At 44.1% G+C, this 26011-nt stretch overlaps 1 protein-coding gene across 1 annotated transcript in view; it reads left to right on the forward strand.

Annotated features, from left to right (window-relative positions):
- Arfgef3 (ARFGEF family member 3) overlaps positions 1-26011 on the forward strand; it is a 156647-nt gene that overhangs the window by 82865 nt on the left and 47771 nt on the right. The window contains exons 9-17 of the mRNA XM_005360974.2: positions 5088-5192; positions 6204-6537; positions 13836-13948; positions 14917-15815; positions 19603-19769; positions 20525-20690; positions 24985-25092; positions 25418-25633; positions 25771-25881. Coding sequence (XP_005361031.1) covers positions 5088-5192; positions 6204-6537; positions 13836-13948; positions 14917-15815; positions 19603-19769; positions 20525-20690; positions 24985-25092; positions 25418-25633; positions 25771-25881 — 2219 coding nt within the window. The remainder of the gene's footprint in view (positions 1-5087; positions 5193-6203; positions 6538-13835; positions 13949-14916; positions 15816-19602; positions 19770-20524; positions 20691-24984; positions 25093-25417; positions 25634-25770; positions 25882-26011) is intronic.

The following is a 26011-nucleotide window of genomic DNA, read 5'->3' on the forward strand; positions in this document are numbered from 1 at the left end:
CATGGAACACTTCTTAACTCTATGATCTGGGGAGAGGCAAAACAGTTCCTATGGCCCATAAAACATTTTTCTCTTGAGTCATAGACAGCCTTAGGCAGGCTGCTACTCTGCCTCATGGTTTGGAGAGGATGTGCAGTTGTGCAGTCTTGGGTTTTTGATCCATGTCCCCTGATCATAATCCTGCCTCTGGAATTTGATTGCTTATGGTCTCTGCCAATAATTTCAGTACCCTAAGGTGAAGGGGTGGGCTTTCTAAGGTTAGGGTGCTGCATGAATCATGTAGCAGAATGCCTCTCTGTTAGCTCTCTAGTAGTGTTCATCCCTTCCTCCTTGAGTGTTCGTGTTCATGTGCTCTCTTCTGGTTCTGCTCCTCAGTTCCTTCTTCTTCATTACTAAACCAGACACTCCATCTGTCTTCTCAGTAGCTCCTCCCCTCTAAAACCCCAACGAGCAGGATTTCTCCTTACCGTCATTTTCAAAATCAGACTCCAGGTACCTCCCAGGGCTTAGTCTCATCCAGACATGTGCTTGTGACATACTCAGTCTCTCTGGAGAATTCTGAAATATTTGGAGGTACTCAGTACATCTTGCCAAACAGGCCTTGCCGACGTGGTAGTAACAGAGTCCTATATTAGACAAGCTGAGTTGCATGTTCTCTCTCCAGCTCAAGAATTCCTCAGAGAGTAGAATGTGACTCCTCGTCTATATGTCTCCTGCCACTCTGCCCCTGTCTCCTTCTCCAAAGAACATCGGACAGGACTCTGTACCAAGGCATAGAATCAGTTAGGCCAGTCAGAACGACTTTATCAATTGCTCCCATTCTGCTGCAGCTCTTACATAATTGCTTGCTTCCTTCTCTTGTTTTTCTAATTAAATTCAAATCTGGACCAAAGGACAGCAAACATTTGGAAGAAAAAAATTATTTAAAACCCAACACTGTGAGAACTACAGAGATGCTGAAAATACCGCTGATTATCCTCCTGGGGGGTGACCTCCCTAGCTAGGTGGTCGCTCAGCCTGTATGACCCAGTGTCCATTGCAGAGAGTTGTTCTGCTTGGATGTGTACCTGGGAAGATCTTAGCCACGAGCAAGCAATGAAGCAAACAGCACATAATCTGCCAATCATGAAATGCTCTAATAAAAGACCAAGAAAAGTTGCTTATAGCCCTCCTAATTATACAGTCTTCCCACCCCCATGTATCTTGAAAAATTTAGCTAGGTTCTAGGCTCATCCTCACTCCATGCATCCAAGTGGTGGCCTGTCTGCAAGTATACAAGTCCAAAAGGCTTGCACACTGTGCAAATGTTCAAAGATCTCTAAGCGAAGAGCATGCATGAAGATCCTCAGATTTTCTGAGCTCCATTTCATAGCATGACTCATGCAAGACCATAAGAACCTGATATCCAGACTCTGCAGCCCACATTTAAGCTGTCATTCTGTCTCCAAGGAGACTTCTGGGCCAGTTACCTTGGTGATACGTTCCTGTCAATGGGGCTGATGCGTGGAGCCTGCAGTGTTTCCCAGCAGGCTTTGCAAATATTTGCCATAACCCTGACAGCTCACCATTTCCCTCCTAGACTTATCCCCGATGACTTCAGAAATTGAGAATCTTTACTTTCTATCTTTACTTTCGTTGTGCAATCCTAGACAACCTTTTGAGGAAGAGATATTTTTGCGTTGGGACATTGAATCTTAAAAATGATCCCAGTTTGTTGTCGGAAAAATTAACCTGAGACACAGTAAAGATGATCCTTCCAGAATTGAGTTTTCTTTCCTTTTTAATCTAAATAACATTTTTCATTTTTACATCCTAACCAGTTTTCCCTTCCTCCTCTCCTCCTGTCCCCTCCCTTTTCCCATTTCCCCATCTCTCCATCCACTCCTCCTTCATCTCCATTCAGAAAGGGACAGGCTAGTGGACAGTGTGGCTCTATTGTTCAGTCCTCTCCCATCCATTCAAGAAAAATCATTCAAAATCATTGCCTGGGTAAAACTTCAGACATCTTAACACAGTGGTGTCTCTGTCTCTCTAATCCCCACTCCATTATTATTATTATTATTATTATTATTATCATCATCATCATCATCATCATCATCATCATCATCATCATCAAATCTCATGTAGCCCAGACTGGCCCTGATCCCTATATACAGCTACAAATGACCTTGAACTGATTCTCCTGCATTAACTCCCCACATATTTTAGGGAAGGAGGCCACTTGTTTCCCGGCTGCCCAGACTCCCAAAATAACCACACAGAAAATGTATTAATTAAACCACTGCTTGGCCCATTAGCTCTAGCTTCTTATTGGCTAGCTCTTACATCTTAATTTAGCCCATCTCTATTAATCTGTGTATCGCCACGAGGCTATGACTTACCAGGTAAAGTTCCGGCATCTGTCTCCAGTGGGGTTACATGGCTTCTCACTGACTCTGCCTCCTTTCTCCCAGCATTCAGTTGAGTTTTCCCCTCCTAGCTCTGCTCTACCCTATCACAGGCCCAAAACATCTTCTTTATTAACCGATGGTATTCACAGCATACAGAGGGGAATCCCACATCACCCAAGTGCTGGGATTGCAGACACACACCACTGTGCCTGCCTTCTAGCTCCACTCTTGCAGACACGATCCTCATATCCTGTGCTTCACCTGACAGCCTCCCAGCCCAAACTGCTTCCCCATCTCTCTGCATTTGTCCACACTCTCCTTCACAACTCCGCAATGCCACAGATAACTGCTGGAGCTTCGAGGCTGTACAAAGACAGTGTTTCCTATCACATTCTCCCAGGCCTTTCTGAGGGGTGCTTTTGTTCTGCAGTATCATAGAAACACGGAGTGCTTCATCTACAGCACTTGGCATCAGTGCTTGGTTCTGTGTGCTTCTCTGTCTTGTCTCACAGTGGACAGTGTGCTATTTTCAGAGCAGCAATAGGCCGCAGAAACATGGAGGAGGGAGAGGCTAGAAATGGGAAGTCTTTATTGGCCTACAAAGGGTTAATATTTCTTGTCCTTCCCATTCTTATAATCAAATTGTAACTATTACTGTCCTTCTGCCAAATGATAGTGACTTCTGTGGCAGCTCATCCTTTATCCCCTCTCCCCCATCCTCAGAGTATGTATCCAGATGTGGGCAGCATTCTCTCCCAGTGTGTTATTAATCATGTAGTGTGGGGGACAAAGAGCTTTCAGACTGGGTTGGTGAACTTCTGTAAAAGGCCATGTAATGTGTCTTCTCATGGGCTTTTTAAAAAGTTGGCCTCATAGTCCCTTTAAAATATAAAGACACTTTCAAATTCACAGGGTTCGGCCTCTGAGCCATAGCTTGCCAGTCAGTTTCAGAGCCTGGAGTTGGTTTGGGGTGTTATTGTAGAGACATCCCTGGTATCCGTCTCACTCTGCCTTGTCTTGCAGTGACACGGTCTTTGTCATGTCAGCAGGAGGATGGACTTCTGGCCTCTAGGGCAAATGGACAGTTTCCTTTTCCCTCTCCCCAGCTTCTGTGCCTCCCAGTTTGCTCTCGCAGCCTTTCCCTTCCCTCTTCTGCTCTAAGGAACCACTTATCTGTTGAGAACATTAGCCTTCTTTCCTGACATTTATTTAAATTAGGACAAAACAGGAGTAGCTGAGTGTTATTATTGGCAGACTTCTCCTTTTATGGATAGTTCACTCCCTAAGAGATTCTTGCACCATTTCTCTTTAGAAGATTTGCAAGTCAAGTAAATGTGTTGAAAGCTAAGTTTTTTTCCATTCCTGAGACTCACTGCATCCTGGAATTTAAGCATTTTTTGTGACACTGAGAGTAGACATGAGCTGGGAACATAAGAATGTGTTTCCTATAGAGTTGTCTGTTTCTTTATTAGCGTATCGAGACAGCCCGTAATGAAAACTACCCTTAAGGAAAAAACAACGAATATATTTGAGGCCTGGAGAGATGGCTCAGCAGTTAAGTGCTCATTCTGAGGACCTAGGTTCAGCTCCCTGCACATGGTGGCTAACAACTGTCTATAACTCCAGTTCCAGGGGACCCCATACCATCTTCTAGCCTCCAAGGGCACCAAGTACCCACATGGTACACAGATATACATGCAGCTGAAAGAGCCATGCACATAAAAATATTAATATTTCCTTAATAAATAAAGAAGAAATGTGGGTTGTGAAGCAGTGAAGTGTTTGCTAGTGAGATAATGTGGTTGTTTGTAGGTGTTACGTCAGTATTAAATTGCTTGCCTAGCATGCGTGAGACCCCGGCTTTAAGACCCAGCTCAAAGGAAGAGGAGAGAAATGGTGCAGGAGAGAGAGAAAAGGACATGATGGTATAAACCGTTTCTTAGAAAGTTAAGTCATCAGAGGTAATTAGAATTTCTGGTGGATCCGGGGCTTGGCTAACATGTCGCCATTTGTACACTAACTGTAGAAAATGTATTACACTATTATAAGATGTGGATACAATAAAGATGTGTGTGAAGGGTATAACCTATGGCCCTCCTATTTCACACTCGGTTGTTTACAAATGCACAGAAACCTTTCTCCAAGATAAGGTTTATTAGTTTCCCCAAATGAGCCTAACTCGATCACTTTGTTAGGGCGCCATAATGGGGCACCAAAGACTGGGTGCCTTGCATGGGGGAGCTGTCATCTCCTAACTGTTCTGGAGGCTGACGTGTCAAGATCAGGGTAGTTACTTCCGAGCACTGCCACAGGACCACCGCAGGACCTCCACCTCCTTCCTCACTTGCCTTGTGGAGAATTATCTCCCCGCATCTCTTCCTACAGTCTTCCCTCTGTGTGTGTGTGTGGAGGGTTGTCTACGTGTCCACAGGTTTCCTTTCTGAGGACATCTGTTAACGTTGGATTAGGGCCCTCATTGACAGTCACATTAACTTTGCTCCAGAGAAGGTCACCTGCTTGGGTGCTGGGGATTAGGACTTCAGTCTAAGGGGACAGAGCTCTCTTCCGACCCAACGACATCGACCGCACATCCCCTTGGGGTGATGCCTAGAGTCTCTCCAAGTTCTGCCCCAATGCCAGCTCTCTCATTTTGCTTTGTGTTTTAATTGTCTGTGTGTTCCTTTTGTGCTTCCGCAGTGACAGCCAGCAGCTGCAGCTTCTGTACCTGGAATGCATTCTCTCCGTGCTCAGCAGCTCCTCCTCCTCCATGTACCTGCACAGGGGCTTCACTGACCTCATCTGGTGAGAATAAAGCCCTGATGCCCCCACACCAGCCAGGGGTTCCAGTAGCTGTGTCTCGGTCCCATTCCACAGTGCCCATGACTTAGTGATAGTTCCATCTATTTTTATGGGTCCTCCAGGTAGGAGAATTGCTTTATTTATGTACATCACCCCAAATCCCTTAAAGAAACTAATGGCTAAATATAACACATAAGCTTCTGGTAACCCTCTTAGGCCATTTATGTCAATGGGATCACAAGAGACAGAACCCAGTGACTTCTGGGTTCTCAGTCTGTTCTAAGAAGCATGTAAATATATCAGGCAGTGTATGATCAAGAAATTCTACCCCTGAACTGGTCTTTAGTGCCACAAGAGTGCTGATCACCTACTCATGTCTAGAGATTCCGGGAAGTGACAGGCCCCGCAGGCAGTCAGTAGGCTATAGATCCCATTTTTTTTCTTCATGGCTTTTTTTTCTTTCTTTCTTCTTCTTTTTTTTAATTTATTTATTTATTAAGGATTTCTGCCTCCTCCCCGCCACCACCTCCCATTTCCCTCCCCCTCCCCCGATCAAGTCCCCCTCCCTCATCAGCTCGAAGAGCAATCAGGGTATAGATCCCATTTTACTAACAGGGAGGAAGCTGAATGAGGGCTGTCAGTATGGAATTTGAAAGTAACCCCGAAAATGACAAACGATTCTGTTATTCATAGCAAAATGAAACTTGATGAGAAAGCTTTTTAGCATTCTGAGCCCTATTGGTTCACACACACATATATACATATACATACACACACAGAAACGTGCACATGCGCACAGACGCGAATGGTCCTTAAATGCTTCTCTTGACTTTATTTAACATGAGAAATGAGGAAGACTGGGTATACTGGGTGTAACATAGGCAAAAGAAGGAAGAATAGGGACCCCTGCTCTTCCTTGGATATTTCTGTGGCAACTATTTGTCTTCCTGGTGGCATTCACATTTTACCACGTGGCTTCTAGTAAGGCCTATTTTTCCTCCCACCTCTTTCCAGGAAAAGCCTCTGCCCGGCTCTCATTGTGATCCTGGGGAACCCCATTCATGACAAAACTATCACCTCTGCTCACAGCACCAGTACCAGCAGCAATGTGGAGTCGGACTCGGCCGCTCCTGGTGTGTCTGACCACGGCCGCGGCTCGGGCTGCTCCTGCATTGCACCTACGCTGAGCGGCCCTGTGGCCCGCACCATCTATTACCTTGCAGCTGACCTCGTCCGCTTAGTGGGGTCAGTGGATTCCATGAAGCCAGTGCTCCAGTCCCTCTACCACCGTGTGCTCCTGTATCCCCCACCCCAGCACCGGGTGGAAGCCATCAAGATCATGAAAGAGGTAGGGAGGTGTGGGAGAATGCCATGGGTTTGCCCACAGGAATCTCTGTGCAGTGTCTTACATGTGGGAGCATCTAAACTGTTTGTCATCCCATGCTGGGGGTGTCATTGCCACCACATGGAATCCAGTAACAAACAATTCTGAAGTTGGTAGGCATATATTTTGGGAGTTGTGCTTTAAAAAAAGGAAATGTTAGAGACATTCATTGGCTTCAAACTCTTTGAAAATTAGCTATGTGTTTGTTAAAATTTGCTGTGTGTTTGTTAAAACTCTGGTAGATGTACACCTGAGAGCTCATCCTTTTGGTTTGGGTTCTTTTCTATGCAGATATACATGTTTGGCACCTTGGCAAAATCAGATTCCAAAATGACTTGCCAGGTGCTGTGGTGTATGTTTGTGGTTCCAGCTACTCAGGAGGCTGAGCCAAGAGGATTGTCTTGAATCCAGGCATTCATTGTTATATTGTGCCATAAAGTTGGGAGTCTATACTAAATACAATATGGTGACCTCCTAGGAGCAAGGGACCACTGCCTAAGGAAAGGTAACCAAGCCCAGGTCAAAAACAGAATGATCTAATGCTTGAGACATGCACAAAAGAGCTTTGCTGGTTTCTTGCTAAAAGAAACCCCTTTTCCTCTTCCTCCATGTGTTCTGTCCTCTCATATGTCAAAATCCCAAGATAGAAAGGCTTTGTATCTGATAATAGCCATTCCAGTGGGCTGCCTCATGGCTTTGAGGATGAATTGCAGTTATTTTAAAGGTACTGCAAAAGAGAATTCTCACTCCATCAAACCCCTCCTTAGAAATTACTAAGAAAAGGAATCAGTGAATTACTAAGAAAAAGGAATCTTGTTTATGTGAACTTCTTCATAAAGGTTAGTGTTCTAGGGGGAGCTTTTTGTTTGTTTGGTTGGTTGGTTTTCCGTTTTGTTTCTATAATAAAGCACTCTGACCAAAAGCAACCTTGGGAAGAAAGGGCTTATTTAATCTGCTTACTCTTCCAGATAATAATCCATCGTTGAGGGAAGTCAGGGTAGGAACTCAAGCAGAAACCACAGAGGAAGACTGCTTACTGACTTGATATCTGGCTAGCTCATCTAGTATTTTTATACAGCGCAGACCTATATACCTAGGGATGGTAACACCCACAGTGGGCTGGGCCCTTCTCATTAGTTAGCAATCAAAACAGTGCCCCATAGACATGCCGGCAGGCCAGGTTGATCTACACAATTCCTCCACTGAAGTTTCCTCAGGTGACTGGAGGTTGTGTCAAGCTGACAGCTGAAACTATCTAGGGGAGTTGCTTGCATTTATGTAGAATGCTAACGTCCCCAAAATCAGAGTAACAAAATATGGGTTGATTCAGCTTAAGCAATATTGAACATCAGTTTCTTTTAAAGCCTATTTTTTCTTCATCAGAGTATCTTTGCATACTTAATCATTGAAACTTACCAGATACACAGGATGTTCTGATAGTTGTTCTCTTGGACTTCAGTGGTATTACCATATGGAATCCACACAGAGATTATTAGTGTATGATGGTGAGGGATCTCATCTGACCAAGTCCTGGTGGCCTTTTATATTTCAGCCTTAGGCTCTAGTCTATCTAATCAGATAGCCCTAAGGTCAACTTAGAATCACAGCGATTTTGTGGTCTTACTGATAGGCTTTTCAGACAATGGTGGTCCTTTTGTCATCTGTTCTTTCCAGCCAAGACCAAAGAACAAAGAATTAAATTTCAATTCCTTCTTGGTGATATTTTTGTAAGATCTTACCATAATGAGGGGTTATGACCCAATATTTCTAGAAATTGAGTAATCCAGACTACAGAGACCATCAAGAAAACACATGAGCACATAAAACCAGTCATTATCTCTTTCCTACTCATTGCCAGACACATCATATTCATTATAGCTTCAACAGGTTTGTGCATCGACTTGACTGTGACCAGTAGTGTGGCTTCTTTTCCTCTCCCTCGTGCCAGAGGGTGGCACCAAAAGCCCAGCTTTCAGATTCTCTCACTGATGGGTTGGTGAGGAATGTGTAACTTTGACTAGTCTACTTGACTACCATTTAAGCAATGGGGCCTCTCCACCCGCACTCTCTTCAGACAGGCCACTATTCTATTAAACCAGACAGGCCACTATTCTATTAAACCTGACACTTTAAGGAGGTGGAATAGCCTTCCTCTCTATAGGCAGATCCTCAGGGTAAGAAGAGAAGGAAAGGGATTATTGGCCAAGAAGGCTGAGTTCTTCCTGCTAAATTCACCATTCAGGTCAAGGGCTTCCCTGCACCATAAAAAAAAATGAGATATTTTACTTGGAAATGTAAAGCCAGAAAGAGGGATTTTTCTGTCCCACACAGAAGCTGGAGCCTTGAGAGGCCAAATGACTTGTCCAAATTCCTAACAATAAGTAATAGTAAAACCCCTGGTCCCCTAATTCTAAACCCAGGGGCTCTTCTTATCCATCGCTAACTTCTAGACATGCCACTCACAATGCAATGCAAACACTTCCTGAAGGTCCTTGACTGGCACTGGGTCAGGTACCCATTCTCAAGCCTGAAGATAAGAGTCAGACCCTTTCCCTGCCCCTCGCATGCCAGATGACAGCAGGCAAATCTCTTAACTCTAGAATATTCCAATGCTGTAAAGATAAGAAAACCGTAAATTCAAAGTTTATATGTTCGAAGTGCAATGAAGTTTGCCTAAGTACTTTATGAGTCTAGAATACCAAACAAAATTAAATAATATACTTGTTACTACCATAAGGAAGACGACCACAAACCACATGGAGGTTGCAAACAAACAGCTGACATTTTTCATGACCACTTTTCTTCTGTTATATTATTGGACTTCCTTTTAAAGATCACCATTGACAATTTCACCATGACCCAAACTCTCTAATCACTCCTCGCTGCCTTCTGCACCATCTGAATTACTATACTGTTTCTAGAACCGTCTACCAATTTTCTCATTTCCTATCATTCTTTAAGATGCAACTTAATCTCACCTGACTGGCCCTACTTTACACCTTCCTGCTTCTGTTCATTCCCTAATTTCTTATAAGTGGTCATTTACAGTAGGCTAGACCAAACATATCCAACCTGCACACTACAGGTAACCTACTTCTCAAGATACCCAAATACAAAATAAAAACATACGTTTTATGATTTTTCAAAATTTTAGTTGAACATTTCTCAAGCATGAGCTTTGTAAGTGATAACATTGTACCACAATGGCAAAACAGAGACCTACCCAACACTTCTCTCCCATAGATCAATACTATTATGCCAGTTTTCCAGAGGGAGAAGTTCGGGCTCTGGGGACATAGTCACTTGTCTGAAATCCTACATTTGTGAGAAACAAGGCTTATCTGTGAACCTGGGTGTTCCAAGTACAGTTGCCTCTTTGCCACCAAAACCCTCCTATGGTTGTGTTTTCTTAAACACAAGTCTTGCTCTTAACTCCATCCCACACATTGACAGTTGATGCTCTGCCCATCACGTTGATTGCTTCACAGGAGGATTGAAAGAAGTCCTTGTACCCTCCCATATATTTTGTACACATTACTTTTGTGTATTTTCCTTCTCACATTTAACCCGAGGTGCTTCCCAAGGGCACTGTTCAGAGGCAACACTAGATTAGATGCCTCCAAGTCATGTGTGAGACCAGTGCTGCCCTGGGAAATGAAGCAGATGAATTCCAGCCAGGTCATTCTGAAAATAATGCCTCTGCTTTATAGGACTAAAATGACAAGTTGGAAAATTGGTTACCTGGATACCAGAATACGCAGGGTTTTGCACACAAAGAAAACCACTCAGTACCCAGGATGCTTGCTTGCCTTTTAATGAATTATTTCTTTGGGTCTCTGTGCCATAGACACTATGTACCTAATTGTCAAAGACATACAGGACATTGTGTTTCTTATCATGCATTCTTTTTCTAATTCTATCTCCTGCCTGATAATAAGTATGAAAAAGTAAGTTCCTTCCCTTGGTCCACCCTAGCTGTTTTTCTAAGTCCATACTGGCCAGATATAGAACACCAAACCACTGATGCTATACCTCTTATGCCCATCTTGAGATTTTAAAAGGTGGGGGTGTGGTTTGGTGGTACAGTACTTGGTTAGCAAACACAAGGCCATGTACTCAGTCCCTAGCCCTGGGCAGTGGGGCAGTAGGCAAGAGGATGGGGTGTCTAGGATTGTAACTCAGTGGTAGAGTCTTTGCCTAGCATACACAGGGCTCTGAGGTTTGGTTCCCAATACCACAGGAAGATACAAAGGTCTTTGAGTATTGTTGGTCTTTCAGAACCAACTCTGTCCCCTTCTCCTTTAGGTTCTGAAGCAATTAACAATACATGTCAAATTTAGGCATTTAAATACATTATCTGAGTTGAATTAGAGGATAAGGTGGGCTTTCAAGAGAAACAGACTTCAGAGTACTATCCATTGGGCTACTGGTATAATTTGGTATTACAGGACATGCTGAACATCATGAAGCCCCTTAAGCAGCACTGAAGAAAAACTAAATACCATCCCTCAGAGATGCACTCACCCCTTCAACAAAAATGGAAGACAGAAGAGGTCCCCTGAAGATGCAATGATCTCAGAGTAATATTCCCATTCATACTTAGTTGTATACCTCACTCTGAAAATAAAGGGTCATAGCAGTAGGATCTAAGTTCTACACAACTTTGTTAGCCATTCCTTAATATAACCTCTAAATGACATTTTCTGTAAATATGTAAAAATTTAAGTCAGTTAAAACTGAACAATGACAAGAATGTTATATGTGAAGACTCATGAGAAGGCAGCCCGTGCAGAGTACTGGCTTGCTAAATCTTCAACTATTGTATTCAAAGTAGAAAACCTAAAATGAACATCCCAGTACTCCAACCTGTAACACCCGATTCAGTGTTCACCCTCGGTACAGTTGGCGCGCCACTGTACCATACGCTAGTGGGGCAAGGGCCTGGAGATTGAAAGAACACACAAAGAGACCTGGGTCATTCGTAAGGAGATCAGCTGAATGCCGTTTATTCAAACTTGGGGAAATCCTTAGGTACCTAACTGCTTCACAAGGACCTCTTTCCCAGGCAGGTGGGAAATTAACATACCAACAATGGAGTCAATGCCCTACAGCTAAGCACAGGGTGGCGGGGGAGGGGGGGGGGCAAGAGGAGCACAGGAACAAACAGAATGCTTTGTCAGCTGACCAGAAACTGTCCTCAAGATGAACCCTAGGAACAAGGGTAGACCCGGGCCCTACACCAACCATGATGCTTTGAAAAACAGAGCAGAATAAATCTGAAATAGCAAAAAGGAGAAAAAGTAAGGGTAAAACAGAAAGTAGTGTGAGAAAAAGCCATGCTGGGCTTGTAAGCCCATGCTTAAGTCATGGTATCCTGGGGGGGGGCTGTTTTTATAACCCAGACTCATCAAATGGGAAGGAGGAGGAGTAGATGGACTGTCCCTGCCTCATAGGGCAAGGTGGTGGCATCTGCATTTTAACAACAGCAACAACAACAACAGAAGACTTTAAAAAATAATTGTTTTTGGAAATATCTCTTGGCTGGAAGAGCAGACAATGGAATTAGTACTCTGGAAGGCTCCAAGATTATGAATGATAGCTTTGCATTCTGGGTCTTTTGGTAACTGTTGAACTGTAACAAAATCACTGGATGAACGTGGCAACTGGGAAATTGGTGGCTCCTCACCTAACGAGCAGGAGCTCTTTGACCTACAGTCATTTTGTGGAGTATCATCTCCATTATACTATGATAGCATGCAGTAAGCTAGGGCCAATAGAAGATATAAATTAAATCTAGTCAAAATAGTATTGATGGAATAATGATTTAACTTAAGAAAGAAAGAAATTCTGTCCTTGGCAACAACATAGATGAATAATACTGAGAAATAAGCTAGCCACAGAAAGTATCACTTGGTCCCATTTATATGTTTATTCTAAAAACCCTGAGCACATAGAAGCAGAAAATAGAATGGTGGTCACAGGGGCTACGGTGATGGAAGCTGGAGAGATGCTGGCTAAGTGACTTAGTGTGAAGTTCTACGGAGCCAATATACAGCATGACAAGTACAATTATAACAGTGTGCCACATTTTATTTTGTAGCTTACTATCATTTGTAGCCTCGGTTAATTTTATGACAACATACATTTGACATCATTAGCCTGAAGTGTAGACATGTCTTCAGTGCTGCCATAATGCCACAAGTAGAAAATACAAAACCCTCACACCAAAATTTTAAAACTATTGTGTAACATTATCTTCAGGCTAAGAATACAAGATGTATGTGAAGTGAATTTGCTGTTTAACTTGGATCCTATATTAGTTACTTTTCTATTGCTGTGATAAAACACTATGACCAAGACAACTTAAAAAAGAAAAAGTTATTTGGACTTAGAGTTTCAGAGGGCAAGAGTCCATCATGGTGGGTGATTGTGGCAGTAAACAGAAGTCACAGTGTCAGAGTAGCTGATAGGTGACATCTCAAACTGCAGGCAGGAAGTGGGGTACTGGGCATGAGATATCACTTTTGCAACCTGAACATCACCCCCAGTGACATACTTCCTCTGTAAAGACCACTTTTTCCAAGCCTACTTGGTGTGGGAGGTCCTTCTGTCTATGTGTTGCTTTTATTGGTTAATGAATAAAGAAACTGCCTTGGCCTATAGCATGGGAGGAGGAAGGCAGAGTCAGGGAGATGCCATGGAGCAACTGTCAGAGTTAGACATGCCAAAACTTTGCTGGTAAGCCACTGCCATGTGAATATACACAGATTAATAGAAATGGGTTAAATTCATATGTAAGAGTTAGCCAATAATAAGCTAGAACTAATGGGCCAAGCAGTAATTTAACTAATACAGTTTTTGTGTGATTATTTTTGGGCTAAGCTAGCTGAGAGGTCAAAAACTAACAAGTGGCCCCCTCCAACACTACCTAAACAGTGCCACTATTTGGGACCAAGGATTTAAATGCCCAAGACTATGGATGATATCTCATTCAAACATGATATGACAACCACAGGTATCACCCTGAAAATACCTCATTGCATATGTACAAATAGATCAAAATTTGAAAAATAAAACCTCAAGCCAGAGATTCTTCAGATTCTATGCATCTCCAAGAAAAGATCCTCAAGCTTTTTTCCTATTTTGTGTCCTTCACTAAAGAAGTACATGTTATTTGATCTCATGACTTTAAAACTTGGTGGATTTTTGAGTTTTGGTTTTTGTGATACTAACGTTTCTGTTCTTTCTCCTTTTTCCTAAAGATACTCGGGAGCCCACAGCGTCTGTATGACTTGGCAGGACCAAGCTCTACCGAGTCAGAGCCAAGGAAAAGATCTATTTCCAAAAGAAAATCTCACTTGGATCTTCTCAAACTGTATGTTCATTTTTCTTTTGGGTCCATATAGATTGGCCAACAGTCAATATTGATGGAGGGTGTGTGGTTTGAAGTGGAGAACTTTACTTGGAATTTTTCCAACACTGAGTGTGTTTGTGTCATTAATTGTCTAGATCCCTTGATGTTATGCAAATTAGACTTTCTCTTTTGAATACTGTGTAGTTGGCCACGCTAATAACTCTTGAATATATTTGGAAGAATGTCTTAATCTTTCATGCCTGGGTGTTATTTTCTATCTTGAAGTGTTCAACTTCTCTGAACACTTTTCACCTTAACCACAAATTGATGAAATTTTGATGAGCCTACATTAAATAAGATGAGTATATTTAATTATTTACCCACAAACCACATAAAACATCTCAATTTATATTACTCATATCTTGCCAGATTTCAATATTGGCTTAAAACTGAATTTACACATGAAGCATACAAAACTTATCCCCTGGAATTATTTAAGGGAAGAACTTTTTGATTTACAGCATGGGCTGTCAGGTTCTATTGCAGTAGCCTCCATAAAAAACTCGATATTCTATGGTTTGTAATAATCATATTGGCATACACATGGTAAGAATATGTTTAGATAGAAAAGTCTTCATGACTCTAAGCAGCAGCAACTGCCCTATTTGAAGGTCTGAACATAATTGAAAATAAATTGGCAGTGTCTTTACTTGAATAAAATGACACATTTCCTTCTGGAATTTTCACTTGTACCCAGAAAAGCTAGTCAGCCAAGAGTGCTATGATTTTAGGTGGGGAAATTTACCTGGTGTTTTTCCCTACCTGAGCATATTTGTGGCTTTTGTTGTCTAGACCCCTTGATGTTATACAAGTTAGACTATTTCTTTTGAATACTATGCAGTTAACCAGCCTGATAACTCTTGCATGTTTAGGGGTGTTTCTTGATCTTTCATGCCTGGGTGCCATTTTCTGTCTTGAACACTGTGTAGCATCATGGACGGCATGACAGAAGCATGCATCAAAGGTGGCATTGAAGCCTGCTACGCTGCCGTGTCCTGCGTCTGCACCCTGCTCGGGGCCCTAGATGAGCTAAGCCAGGGCAAGGGCTTGAATGAGAGTCAAGTACAGCTGCTGCTTCTGCGCCTTGAAGAGCTGAGAGACGGAGCTGAGTCAAGCCGGGACTCCATGGAGATTAACGAGGCTGACTTCCGCTGGCAGCGCCGGGTGCTGTCTTCAGAGCACACGCCATGGGAGTCAGGCAATGAGAGGAGCCCAGACATCAGCATCAGTGTCACCACAGACACAGGCCAGACGACCTTGGAGGGAGAATTGGGCCAGACAACACCAGAGGACCACAAGAATGGACTCAAGTCACCAGCCATTCAGGAAGGCAAGGAGACCATGAGCAAAGTGTCAGAACCTGAGGCCATAGACCAGCCCGATGTCGTTCAGAGAAGCCACACAGTCCCTTACCCTGACATCACTAATTTCCTGTCGGTAGACTGTCGGACAAGGTCCTATGGATCTAGGTATAGTGAGAGCAACTTCAGTGTAGATGACCAAGATCTGTCGAGGACAGAATTTGATTCCTGTGACCAGTATTCCATGGCAGCAGAAAAGGACTCGGGTAGGTCTGATGTGTCGGACATTGGGTCGGACAACTGTTCACTGGCGGATGAAGAGCAGACCCCTCGGGACTACATGGGCCATCGGTCCCTGAGAACTGCCGCTCTGTCCCTCAAACTGCTGAAGAACCAGGAGGCTGACCAGCACAGTGCCCGGCTGTTTATACAGTCCCTCGAGGGCCTCCTTCCCCGGCTCCTAGCCCTGTCCAGTGTGGAAGAGGTGGACACCGCCCTTCAGAACTTTGCCTCCACTTTCTGCTCAGGTTTGTAGACTGTCTTTTGCTGTGTATGCACCCAGGACATTTAGAGCTGTGTGCCTTCGTAGGCGATAATCTTCCTGCTTGTGGTTTGAAGAGCTTAAAGCAGTGGTTCTCGACCTTCCAAATGCTATGACCCTTGAATACAGTTCCTCAAGCTGTGGTGTCCCTAACCATACGATCATTTTTGTTACTACTTCCTAATTTTACTACTGTTAGAAATCATAGTGTAAATATCTGCTATGCAACCCCAAAGGGGTCGCAACGCACAGGCTGAGAACCACTGGCTTCAAAAGCATGTTCGTGAGCCCTGGGGTTTCCTCTGGTAGAGAGTAAGAGACTGGAAGACTTAGGGGTGGGGGGTTATAACACAGGGACAATCTCCACAGCCTGGACATTCTCTGACCAACTGTCCTTGATACCAAGGGAGACAGCAGATATTAGTGGCCAGAGCAGTGTGGGTCACAGTCTGGCACTGTGGTTGGTTTTGGTAATGATTGAGTCTCTGCAAAATGGCAAAGTTATATGTATAGTCTTGTATTTGAAATAATATGTAATGAACCAGGGAGATGACTTGATCAGTAAAGACAACCCGAGTCGTGAGCTGGAAATCTGATTTGGTAATGCTTTTATCATCTTATATTAATCATATGTAGCAATAGGTTTCATTATGGCATGGCATTTTCATACATGTATATAATGAATTTTTATTATGTCCACCCTTTTGCCATCTGTTTCCCTCCCACTGTTCTTCTTTCCCCACTAATAATCTTTTACTTTCTTTTTTCCTTTTTTCTCCTCCCTTATTTCTTTTTCTTGTTGGTGGGGATGGAGTGGAGGGAGTGGTAGTTGACCCACTGACTTTCCTTAGGGTTGTGTATAGGGGATGGGCAAAGCAGGATTATGGACACCTTACCCATAATCCAGTAGCTGGACCACTGGAGATTACTCCCTTCCCTGCCACCTGTCATTATATAAACCCCCAAGGAGGGCTGAGACCCGGTGAGAACCTCCCTTTCTATGACAACATTCTAAGTTGTCTAAGTTCAAGCCCACAGCAGGCATGTTGTCCTAGGGTTTTACTGTTTTGATAAACTTGGCTAAAATCAACCTCAGAAGGAAAAATTCTTATACCTCAGAGCTTACAGTCATCCATGAAGGGAAGTCAGGGCAGGAACCCAAAGCAGAAACTGGAGCAGAAGCCATGGAGGAGTCCTGCTTCCTGGCCTGCCCCTCATACTCTCCCAGTACACTCTCTTATAGAGCCTGGGACCATCTGCCAAGGAGCGGCACCACCCACAGTGGGCTGTGCCTCCCATACTGATCATGGATCAAGAAAATGCTCTCAGACTTCCCTACAGGCATCTAACAAAAGGCATTTTCTCAGTCGAGGTGCCTCTTCCCAGGTAACTCTAGGTTTGTGGGAAGTTGACGAAACCTAGCTAGTGTCAAGCCTGGAAATCAGAGTATCCAGTTTTTCACTGATGACCAGTCAAGCAGTTGGTCCAGCCCCCTGTTCCTGACGCTGAAGAATATCTTCGTTACAGATGGCAAGACGGACTATAGTTTTTGAGACCTGGGAAATACGAGCATCGCGGCTAGCATACTTCCCTTGGTTTATCACTGCAAAATTGATAATACAGCAAGAAGGCCAGTCAGAAAACTGCATAGAACCTCTCATGGAGTACCTACCAGGGAGGGCATGTGCAGTACGATCGGCTCACATCAGCGACATGACACCAAATGCCTGCATAAGTTTAGGCAATTGACCGATGTCTCACCGGCCTTCTCCTTGTTGAAAGTTGGAGCATAGTCAAATGAAACACTGTATGAGATGGAATTGGTTATACACAATAGACAGTATTTATTGAAGTACAGCGGTGTGCTGTTTCCTTTGTGCCTGGTGTCACCAGAGAAAGCATCCTGTATAGCAGGAAAACTGTTCTTTTCTGTAAGCGGATGGAATAGTCTTCATTTTGTCTTATACCCAAATGTGTCAGTTGTTGGTAGTTGCAGAGATTAACCAGCACACAGACGCTAGGCCACCAGCCGCCACACACTACTAACTAGTTAAACAAATTATTTCAGACATAAGCAGATCTGCCAGCAACGTCCTCAGGCTTCGCACACCTCTGCTAGTGGATGTCTTTCCATATCAGTAAATTCAACCACAGCCCCTTACACTTTCAGCATCTTGAACCTATGCTTAGTTTTCCAGAGCATATTCCCAGCCAAGTTAGTAACTGCTGTAGAACAACTGTCTAATCTTGATGTCTAAGATCAGGCCACTTACCAATTATTCCCCACCCCACTGTACATAAACTTGAATGTACTTCTTAATTTGATCAGTTAAATGCCAAACTCTAAATACTACTTTCTGCTTCATCATGGAAAGAAATGGATTTTAGGAACACTCTCTCTTACAGAGAATTGCTCAGACATCTCAAGGGTGCTGGGGGTTGCACAGGGCCGTGGTGGTCCATGCACTTGGACCACTAGCACTTGGGAGGCAGAGGCAGGTGGATCTCTGTGAGTTCAAGGCCAGCCTGGACTACAGAACGAGTTCCAGGACAGGCTCCAAAGCAACACAGAGAAACCTTGTCTCAAAAAAGCAATAAATAAATAAATAAATAAAATTATTGTTATATACATTGTGACACCCATGCTGAAGTAGGCCTCTTTCCCCAGCCACTGACTGCTGAGTGAGATACACACATGCAGCACCATGCCTGACTTCGTACTTTCTTGTTTTTGTGTTAAGTGCTGCTTTGGGTACCTCAGATGAATGACTACAGTTGGCTCTCATAATAGCCATGCGAATTCTCGTTCATGCACCCAGTGGCATAAGAACCTGCTCTGTGACAGGCACTATTGTAGGCGAAAGAGTCTCTAATTAACAGAACTAATAGCCACACCTTCTCTCAGACCTCGAGTGCTGAGAGCAGACAGAAAACAAATGTGTAGCTTGGCATAGTGGCCATTACCTACAATCTCAGTGCCTGGGAGGCTGAGGCAGGAGGATCAAATATGACACCAGTCTGAGCAACATAGTGAGACCTGTCTCCAAGGGCTGGAGATATTGCTTAACAGGCACAGCATCAATCTGGCTTGTGTGAGACCCTAGCCTAGCTTCAGTCGCTAGAGTGTGTGTGCATACTCATGTGCACACACACACACACACACACAGACCTACACCTTTGTAAACTATTAATACAATGCCAGGTGGGGTAAACAGCATTGAGGCTATAAGAAGTACATGGAAGAAAGCAGTGGCTGTGCCTGCGAAGGAAGCTATGGAACTGAAAGGAACGGTCTCTGAGACACTGACTGGAGACCTGAAAAAAAATCAAAAGAGGAACTCCCCAGAGGTCTCGGAGAGCATTCTAGAGAGTGTCAGAGATAACACACAGGCTGCAAGGCAGGTGTAGGCGAGAACAGGATGAAACAGCAAGCAGACTGATAGCCGAAGGAGAGAGAGAGGATGAGGCTGAGTCATACTACGTTGTCATGGAAGGTTTGAGAGGCAAGAATGTAATAGAGGCGTCAAAGGGCTTTGCCCAGTCATGGCTGCTAATGAACAGCTCACGATCCAGTTGTAGCAGGTCGACTCCAGAACAGACGTCATATACTGTAGTGTGCTTCTGGTCCTGTGAGCGTCCTGGCTGGTAATCAGCACCATATAGCAGCCTTCTGCACAATGGAGTTTCCACCGCAGGACTCTATCTGGTTCAGCAGATGCAGGTCCTGTGGCACACTGTGGCGGCCCCACAGCTGTCTTCATCCCTTCCCGTAGGCATGATGCACTCTCCCGGCTTCGATGGAGGGAGCAGTCTGAGCTTCCAGATGCTGATGAATGCTGACAGCCTGTACACGGCGGCACACTGTGCCCTGCTGCTCAACCTCAAGCTCTCTCACGGTGACTACTACCGGAAGCGTCCAACCCTGGCACCAGGCATGATGGTGAGCATGAACTCTGGCATGGGTCCCTCCCCCGCCCCCCGGGTGAGCTCTGATCTCAGCTGCCACTGTACAGCCAATTGTTGGGTCTGAAGGAAGAAACTGGCCATTGTGTTCTGTGCCACATTGCTCAACAGTACCCATTGCCAGTGCAGGTCTGGAGCGGGCAGAGCACAGATGTGAAATTTGTACAGCGATCATTCATGGCTTTAATAAGACACCTTTGGTAAGGTGTGTAGTGAGGATAGTGTTGACTATACTGTGGTCGGCTCCCTTGACTGAAGAAGGCCACTTCCATGATGTCAATTTGTGGGTCTAAGTCGTGGATCTTAAGAAAGGAATCAATGGCTACTTCTTTCTTGATTGACATATAACCCCCAAGGTTAACTGATGACTCTATGAGAACAGGTCTAGTCTCTCTTGGGGACATACACTCCATCCAGAGCTTGTTCTATCCCTGCTGCTGCTGGGACAGCAAGAAGAGGAAACCATGGAGGTAGCCATGCAGGTGATAAACTCCACACCCAGAACATGACCATAAAAGGCAGCATCCTGGTCCTTCTGCAGGCTACCTATCTGACCATGTCACTAATAAGACAGCTGTGTGAAGTTTGTGCTTCTTCACCCCAGATTTTCTCCCTGTTACTCTTCCCTGCAATGAAAAGCTCTGGTTCAGTGAAGTGGGGGGGGGGCATGGTTTGGGAACCAGTTCATTCATAGGGCTGTGTCTTTGGTCCTCTTCCCTGGTCTCTCTGCAGAAGGAGTTCATGAAACAGGTGCAGACCAGCGGCGTGCTCATGGTCTTCTCTCAGGCCTGGATTGAGGAGCTCTACCACCAGGTGCTGGACAGAAACATGCTTGGGGAAGCTGGCTACTGGGGCAGCCCCGAGGACAACAGCCTCCCCCTTATCACCATGCTCACTGGTCAGTGGCTCACGCCGAGGTCATGGGGTGCTCTGTAGTGGGGAAGCTGACGTGCTGGGGCCTCTTAGAAAGGCCGTGATGCTTGAACAGGCTTTGAGTAACAGTTGCAGGATAGCGTCATGAAAGCAGTTCGCACGCACTTGCTCTCCTTTTGTCGTGGGCAGCCTGTTGTGCTCACTGTCACCGTTGGACATGCTCAGCTGTTAGAGTAATGCTGTCGGCCCATCAATGGACTTGTATTCTCTAGACACGGGCCCGGAGTTATTCCTGGAAATTCTCACGTGCTAATAGAGATCCCACATCATTCGGCACTCCTGGGATTTGGCCGCTTGGACTATGAAGCAATTGATTTTATACTTGGCCTCATTCCCATTCCCTGTCAGTGTCCCTTTCCCAGCTGTCCCAGAGTGTAAATTAATGACAAACATTGGCCTTCCCAGCATCCTTGTCTCCAGTGTCAAAAATTTTAACAACCTCTTTAACAACTAGAAATTTCAATTGACCATGCAGTGAATAGTGTGTTTAGTATCTAGGGGTGGTGGGGTGAGTTTTGGCAAGAGCAGATATTTCTGTTTTATCCATGGCCTGCCAACAAATGTTCAAAGCCTTGATGTGTTCATCAGAAGCTCTAACAAGCTAAACCTTCAGCCTTTTTTTTTTAATCTTTCTCTGTTCCTAGCTTGACTTCCAGTCTAAATTGTCCTCTCGTGAGACATAGAAGGGCATGTCTTTGTGTCGTGTCTCCTGTCTCTCAAAGCTCATCAGCTCTTTACTACACGGGGGAAGGAAGGGATAAAGCTGGAGAGTGTGTAGCTGGGAGGTTGGATCCATTGATTAAACGTCCGTCATGGTGTCAATGGTTGACACCGGGCCTTTTTTAAAGGTGACAAAGGAGTCAATTGACAGGTGAAAACCCACAATCAGGAATTCGGAGGCAGGGAGTTATTTGGCTAGGAACCATGTAGAGCGACAGTAATGAGGCCCCTTCCCAGAGGGTCGACTCCCGGCACTTCTTGAATCTGGAATCCTTCTTCTAGAATCAAGATGGAACTTGATAAAAGCGAGTCTGGGTCCCACATCTTGAGGATCAAGATCATAGGACAAGTGACCAGTTTGTACTTTATTAATCATGATTTTATTTATACCACTTGAAATTAGTCGTTCATGGGATCTGGAGAGACGGCACAATGGTCCCAAGGACCTATGTTTGATCCCTAGCACCTACATAAAACATCAGGCAGAGTTAGGGGATCTATAACTCCAGCACTAGGGAGGTAGATACAGCGGATCCCTGGCATTTTCTGGCAGCCAACCTAACTGTAGTTTCAGTCCAGTGGGAGACTCTGTCTCAAAAAATAAACTAAAGAGGAACTCAGGGAGACACCTGATACCAGTTTCTGACCTCCACACGTATGTACATACACACACATACACACATCACACACGTGAACATGTGCACAGGCAAACACACACTAAACAGTCATTCTTATTTGTAAGAGACGTTCTTTTAATTTACTCTAAGCAATGCTCAGTCTCCATCTGTTTCCACAAACTCCCTTCATTAGGGTAGAGACAGCTGCACAGAGTGCGTAAGTGCCTTCGAATTCAGCTGAGGATCTCAAATACCAGGTTTCTGCCTAATGTAATCTCTATGACTCTTTTACCCAAAGCTTAATAAAGAAGAGTCATTCAAGAGATGTCAAAGGACTAGCTGTATTCATCCATCATGGCTGCTAATCAGCTGTAGCATAAGAATAAGCTCAGTTGCTCTGCCCATAGGGAAGCTATTTAATTCTAGGGTAATGATAGCGATATATAGTCTTTTCAAAATAATGCAACAAAAATAAGGTTCTGTGAGAGCTGGAGCAATGGCTCAGCAGCTAAGAGCACTTAATACTGTGACAGAGGATTCAGTTCTGTTCCCAGCACCCTCATGGCAGCTCACAGCCATCTTTTCAGTTGCAGGGGAGCCAGTGCCTTTTTGTAACCTCCAGGGGCACCACGCAAGGCACGCACTTGGTCCTTATCAATACATGCAGGCAAACACTGGTAACAAATAAAATCAAATAATTAGTAGTTCATGAAACTTTATAGCAAGTTCCAAGTGTGAACTAGCAAGTGGGGCATGGGAACTTTCTGATCCTCCCATTGGGTACCAGGAGAAGCCCTACCAACAGTCTCACCATTGGCTAACAGGCCACTCCTTGGAACATGGCAAGCCATTCATAGAAATGATAAACTTTATACTTAAATAAATTTCAAATAGCTGAGTTCATTAGTCTTGTACCCAGTATATGGGAACTATTATAAACTGAATAAAATTACCATTTCTGGTAAATGTCATTAAGTCATTGATTGATTCCAGAAAACTGGCCTATGTCTATAGTAGCAATCATATAAATTTCTATCTTGTTTTGTTTTGTTTTTTCAAGACAGGGTTTCTCTGTAGCTTTGGAGCCTGTCCTGGAACTAGCTCTTGAAGACCAGGCTGGCCTCGAACTCACAGAGATCTGCATGCCTCTGCCTCCCAAGTGCTGGGATTAAAGGCGTGCGTGACCACCACCCAGCCTAAATTTCTATCTTTTATGACTGTCTCAGTTAGCTTTTCTATTTCTTTGAAAAGATGCCATGACCACAGTAATGCTTATAACGGACTTTTAATTGGGGCTAGCTTACAGCTCCCGAGGTTTAGCCCATTATTGTCATGATGAAAAGCATGGCAGCCTGCAGGCAGATATGGTGCTGAGAATTCTACATCTTGATCCACAGGCAACAGGAAGTGAACTGTCCCACACTGGGCATAGTTTGAACATATAATACCTCAAAGCCCCTCACAGTGACACACTTCCTCCAACAAGGCCACACCTCCTAATAGTGCAGCTCCCTATGGGAGCCAATTTCTTTGGAACCACCATAATGACCTTCTGATATGTTGCCTAGAAGACTTGATGGCATTTTGTAAGAATCCAATATAAAATGAAAATCATACTACTCAAGCAAGGGTGAAGTTACAAATTGAGAAGAAATTTATTCAATCCTCTTTCCCATACCCTCACTGTGTTTCATTTGACTGTATCAGTTGCCTCCGAATTCATGTTGCATCCCGCTGTCGGCTTCTTTTATAGTGAGGGAATCGGTACCCAGAGATTGAGGTGCCTGCCTCGGGCCTAAAAGGCCTCTTCATTCAGAGATAAGCAGAATCCCAGCCTTTTCAACCCCAGAACAGTCCCTTCTTGCCAGCATATGAAGGATTTTGTTGAGCTATTTTGTATGCAGGGATTTATTCTTACAAAAATTTGAAGAAGGTAGTTTTAGAACCCATGTTGAACTGGGGCATAGTGTTGTTTCTGGTCTTCAATTAGAAAACACAGATACTAAATTCCAATTCTGTCCTTTGCCAGCCTCGTGGACTTGGGCGATCTACCAACTTTACAATTGGATCTTAGCCCAAACATCCAAAAATGATACTTTTTTTTTGCTTCCAGTTCTTAATTTCCTCCCCTGTAAAACAGGAAAATATAAGAGCCCTCCCTTCCTGGTTTGAGTAGTTGGGGACAATCAAATGAAAAAAATATTAACTGAAACCATTTGAAAATTATAAAGTATACTGTCACCAGTATGTTTTGAGTTAGAATGAAAATTATTTGACCAGAAAATTATTCTGCTTAGTTCTAGTGGAAGCACTCTGGAAGAGAAATACTAACCCTGCATGGTTGTGTATTCTTTTTAGTCGAGAACTTGAGAAGCAATACTCTATACATACGATTAGTGATAATGCCTTGATTTTTAATAAAAAGAGGATCCACAGATGAAAACATCTTGAGTGAATACTATGTGACATTAGCAGAAGCAGAGGTTAGCCTCATTTTTTCAAATATAAAGCATACAACTGCAGGCAAAAGACTGCTTTGTCAACTAAAGAAAACAAACTGAGGGAATAAAGCAACGCTTATAATCTTCTCAGAAAAGACACTCTAGGGGGCTGGAGAGATGGCTCAGAGGTATAGAGCATTGACTACTCTTCCAGAGGTCCTGAGTTCAATCCCCAGCAACCACATGGTGGCTCACAGCCATCTACTATGAGATCTAATGCTCTTTTCTGGTGTTCAGGCAAAAATGCAGCCAGAATACTGTATACATAATAAATAATAATTTTTTAAAAAGAAAAGAAAAGATACTCTATAGCTCATATGTAAGAGATACAATGGATTTTTGCTAAAAGAGATGAATATTATGATGGCCATTATTTTTTGATTGACCTGCCAAAACCGAAGGATGACTTTACTCTTGACAGATATTGATGGCTTAGAGAGCAGCGCGATTGGTGGCCAGTTGATGGCATCAGCTTCAATGGAGTCGCCTTTCGCTCAGAGTAGGAGAATTGACGACTCCACAGTAGCAGGTAAGACCTTCAACCTTGGGCTTAAAATATACATACATTACACATGTTACCGGAAATCAAATTGTTACATGGCGGCTTAAATAAATTATGACTTTGTCTTGCAGGGGGGAAGGGAGGTAATGAAAATTGCCCTGCTGAGATGGTAATGCCACATTCATTACTTATGAGCACTGTGTGAAACCTGACCCAACACAATCTAATAAATTGTATTTCCTGTCTGACATGCAAGTCAGAGATGCTCATCTGAGGCCTGCCTGGAGAACCTCAGACCCTTTTTCATTCATTTTTGTCTCTGGAGAGTAACCTGGGTTGCCCCTTCTTGTAGGTGTGGCATTTGCACGTTATATTTTGGTTGGCTGCTGGAAGAACCTGATTGATACTCTGTCAACTCCCTTGACTGGTCGAATGGCAGGAAGCTCCAAGGGGCTGGCCTTCATCTTAGGAGCCGAGGGCATCAAAGAGCAGAACCAGAAGGAGCGAGATGCCATCTGCATGAGCCTTGATGGGCTGCGGAAAGCTGCGCGACTGAGTTGTGCTCTAGGTACCCGTGGGGATCCCTGACCTGAGGGAAGGTCCCTTCAGAACTCACTGGGAAAGTCATCCTTTAGAAGGGGTTCTTTTTGGTACCTATCTGGAGAACATACTCAGCTAAGGGGTAGATGTTTGTTTCTTCTGAAGGGGTTGCTGCTAACTGCGCTTCAGCCCTTGCCCAGATGGCGGCTGCTTCCTGTGTTCAGGAAGAGAAAGAAGAGAGGGAAGCCCAGGAGCCCAGTGATGCCATAACACAAGGTAACAGCTTCAGGCAGGATCTTCCTGGTGCCTTTGTCGAGCTGTGCACACATCCGCATATACCACTGGAGACTGGTCCCCATTCCGTGTGTGATGCCCATGATGCTGTACACACATTTGCATATACCAC

Source organism: Microtus ochrogaster, linkage group LG4 (assembly GCF_000317375.1).
Source record: "Microtus ochrogaster isolate Prairie Vole_2 linkage group LG4, MicOch1.0, whole genome shotgun sequence".
Lineage (NCBI taxonomy): Eukaryota > Metazoa > Chordata > Mammalia > Rodentia > Cricetidae > Microtus > Microtus ochrogaster.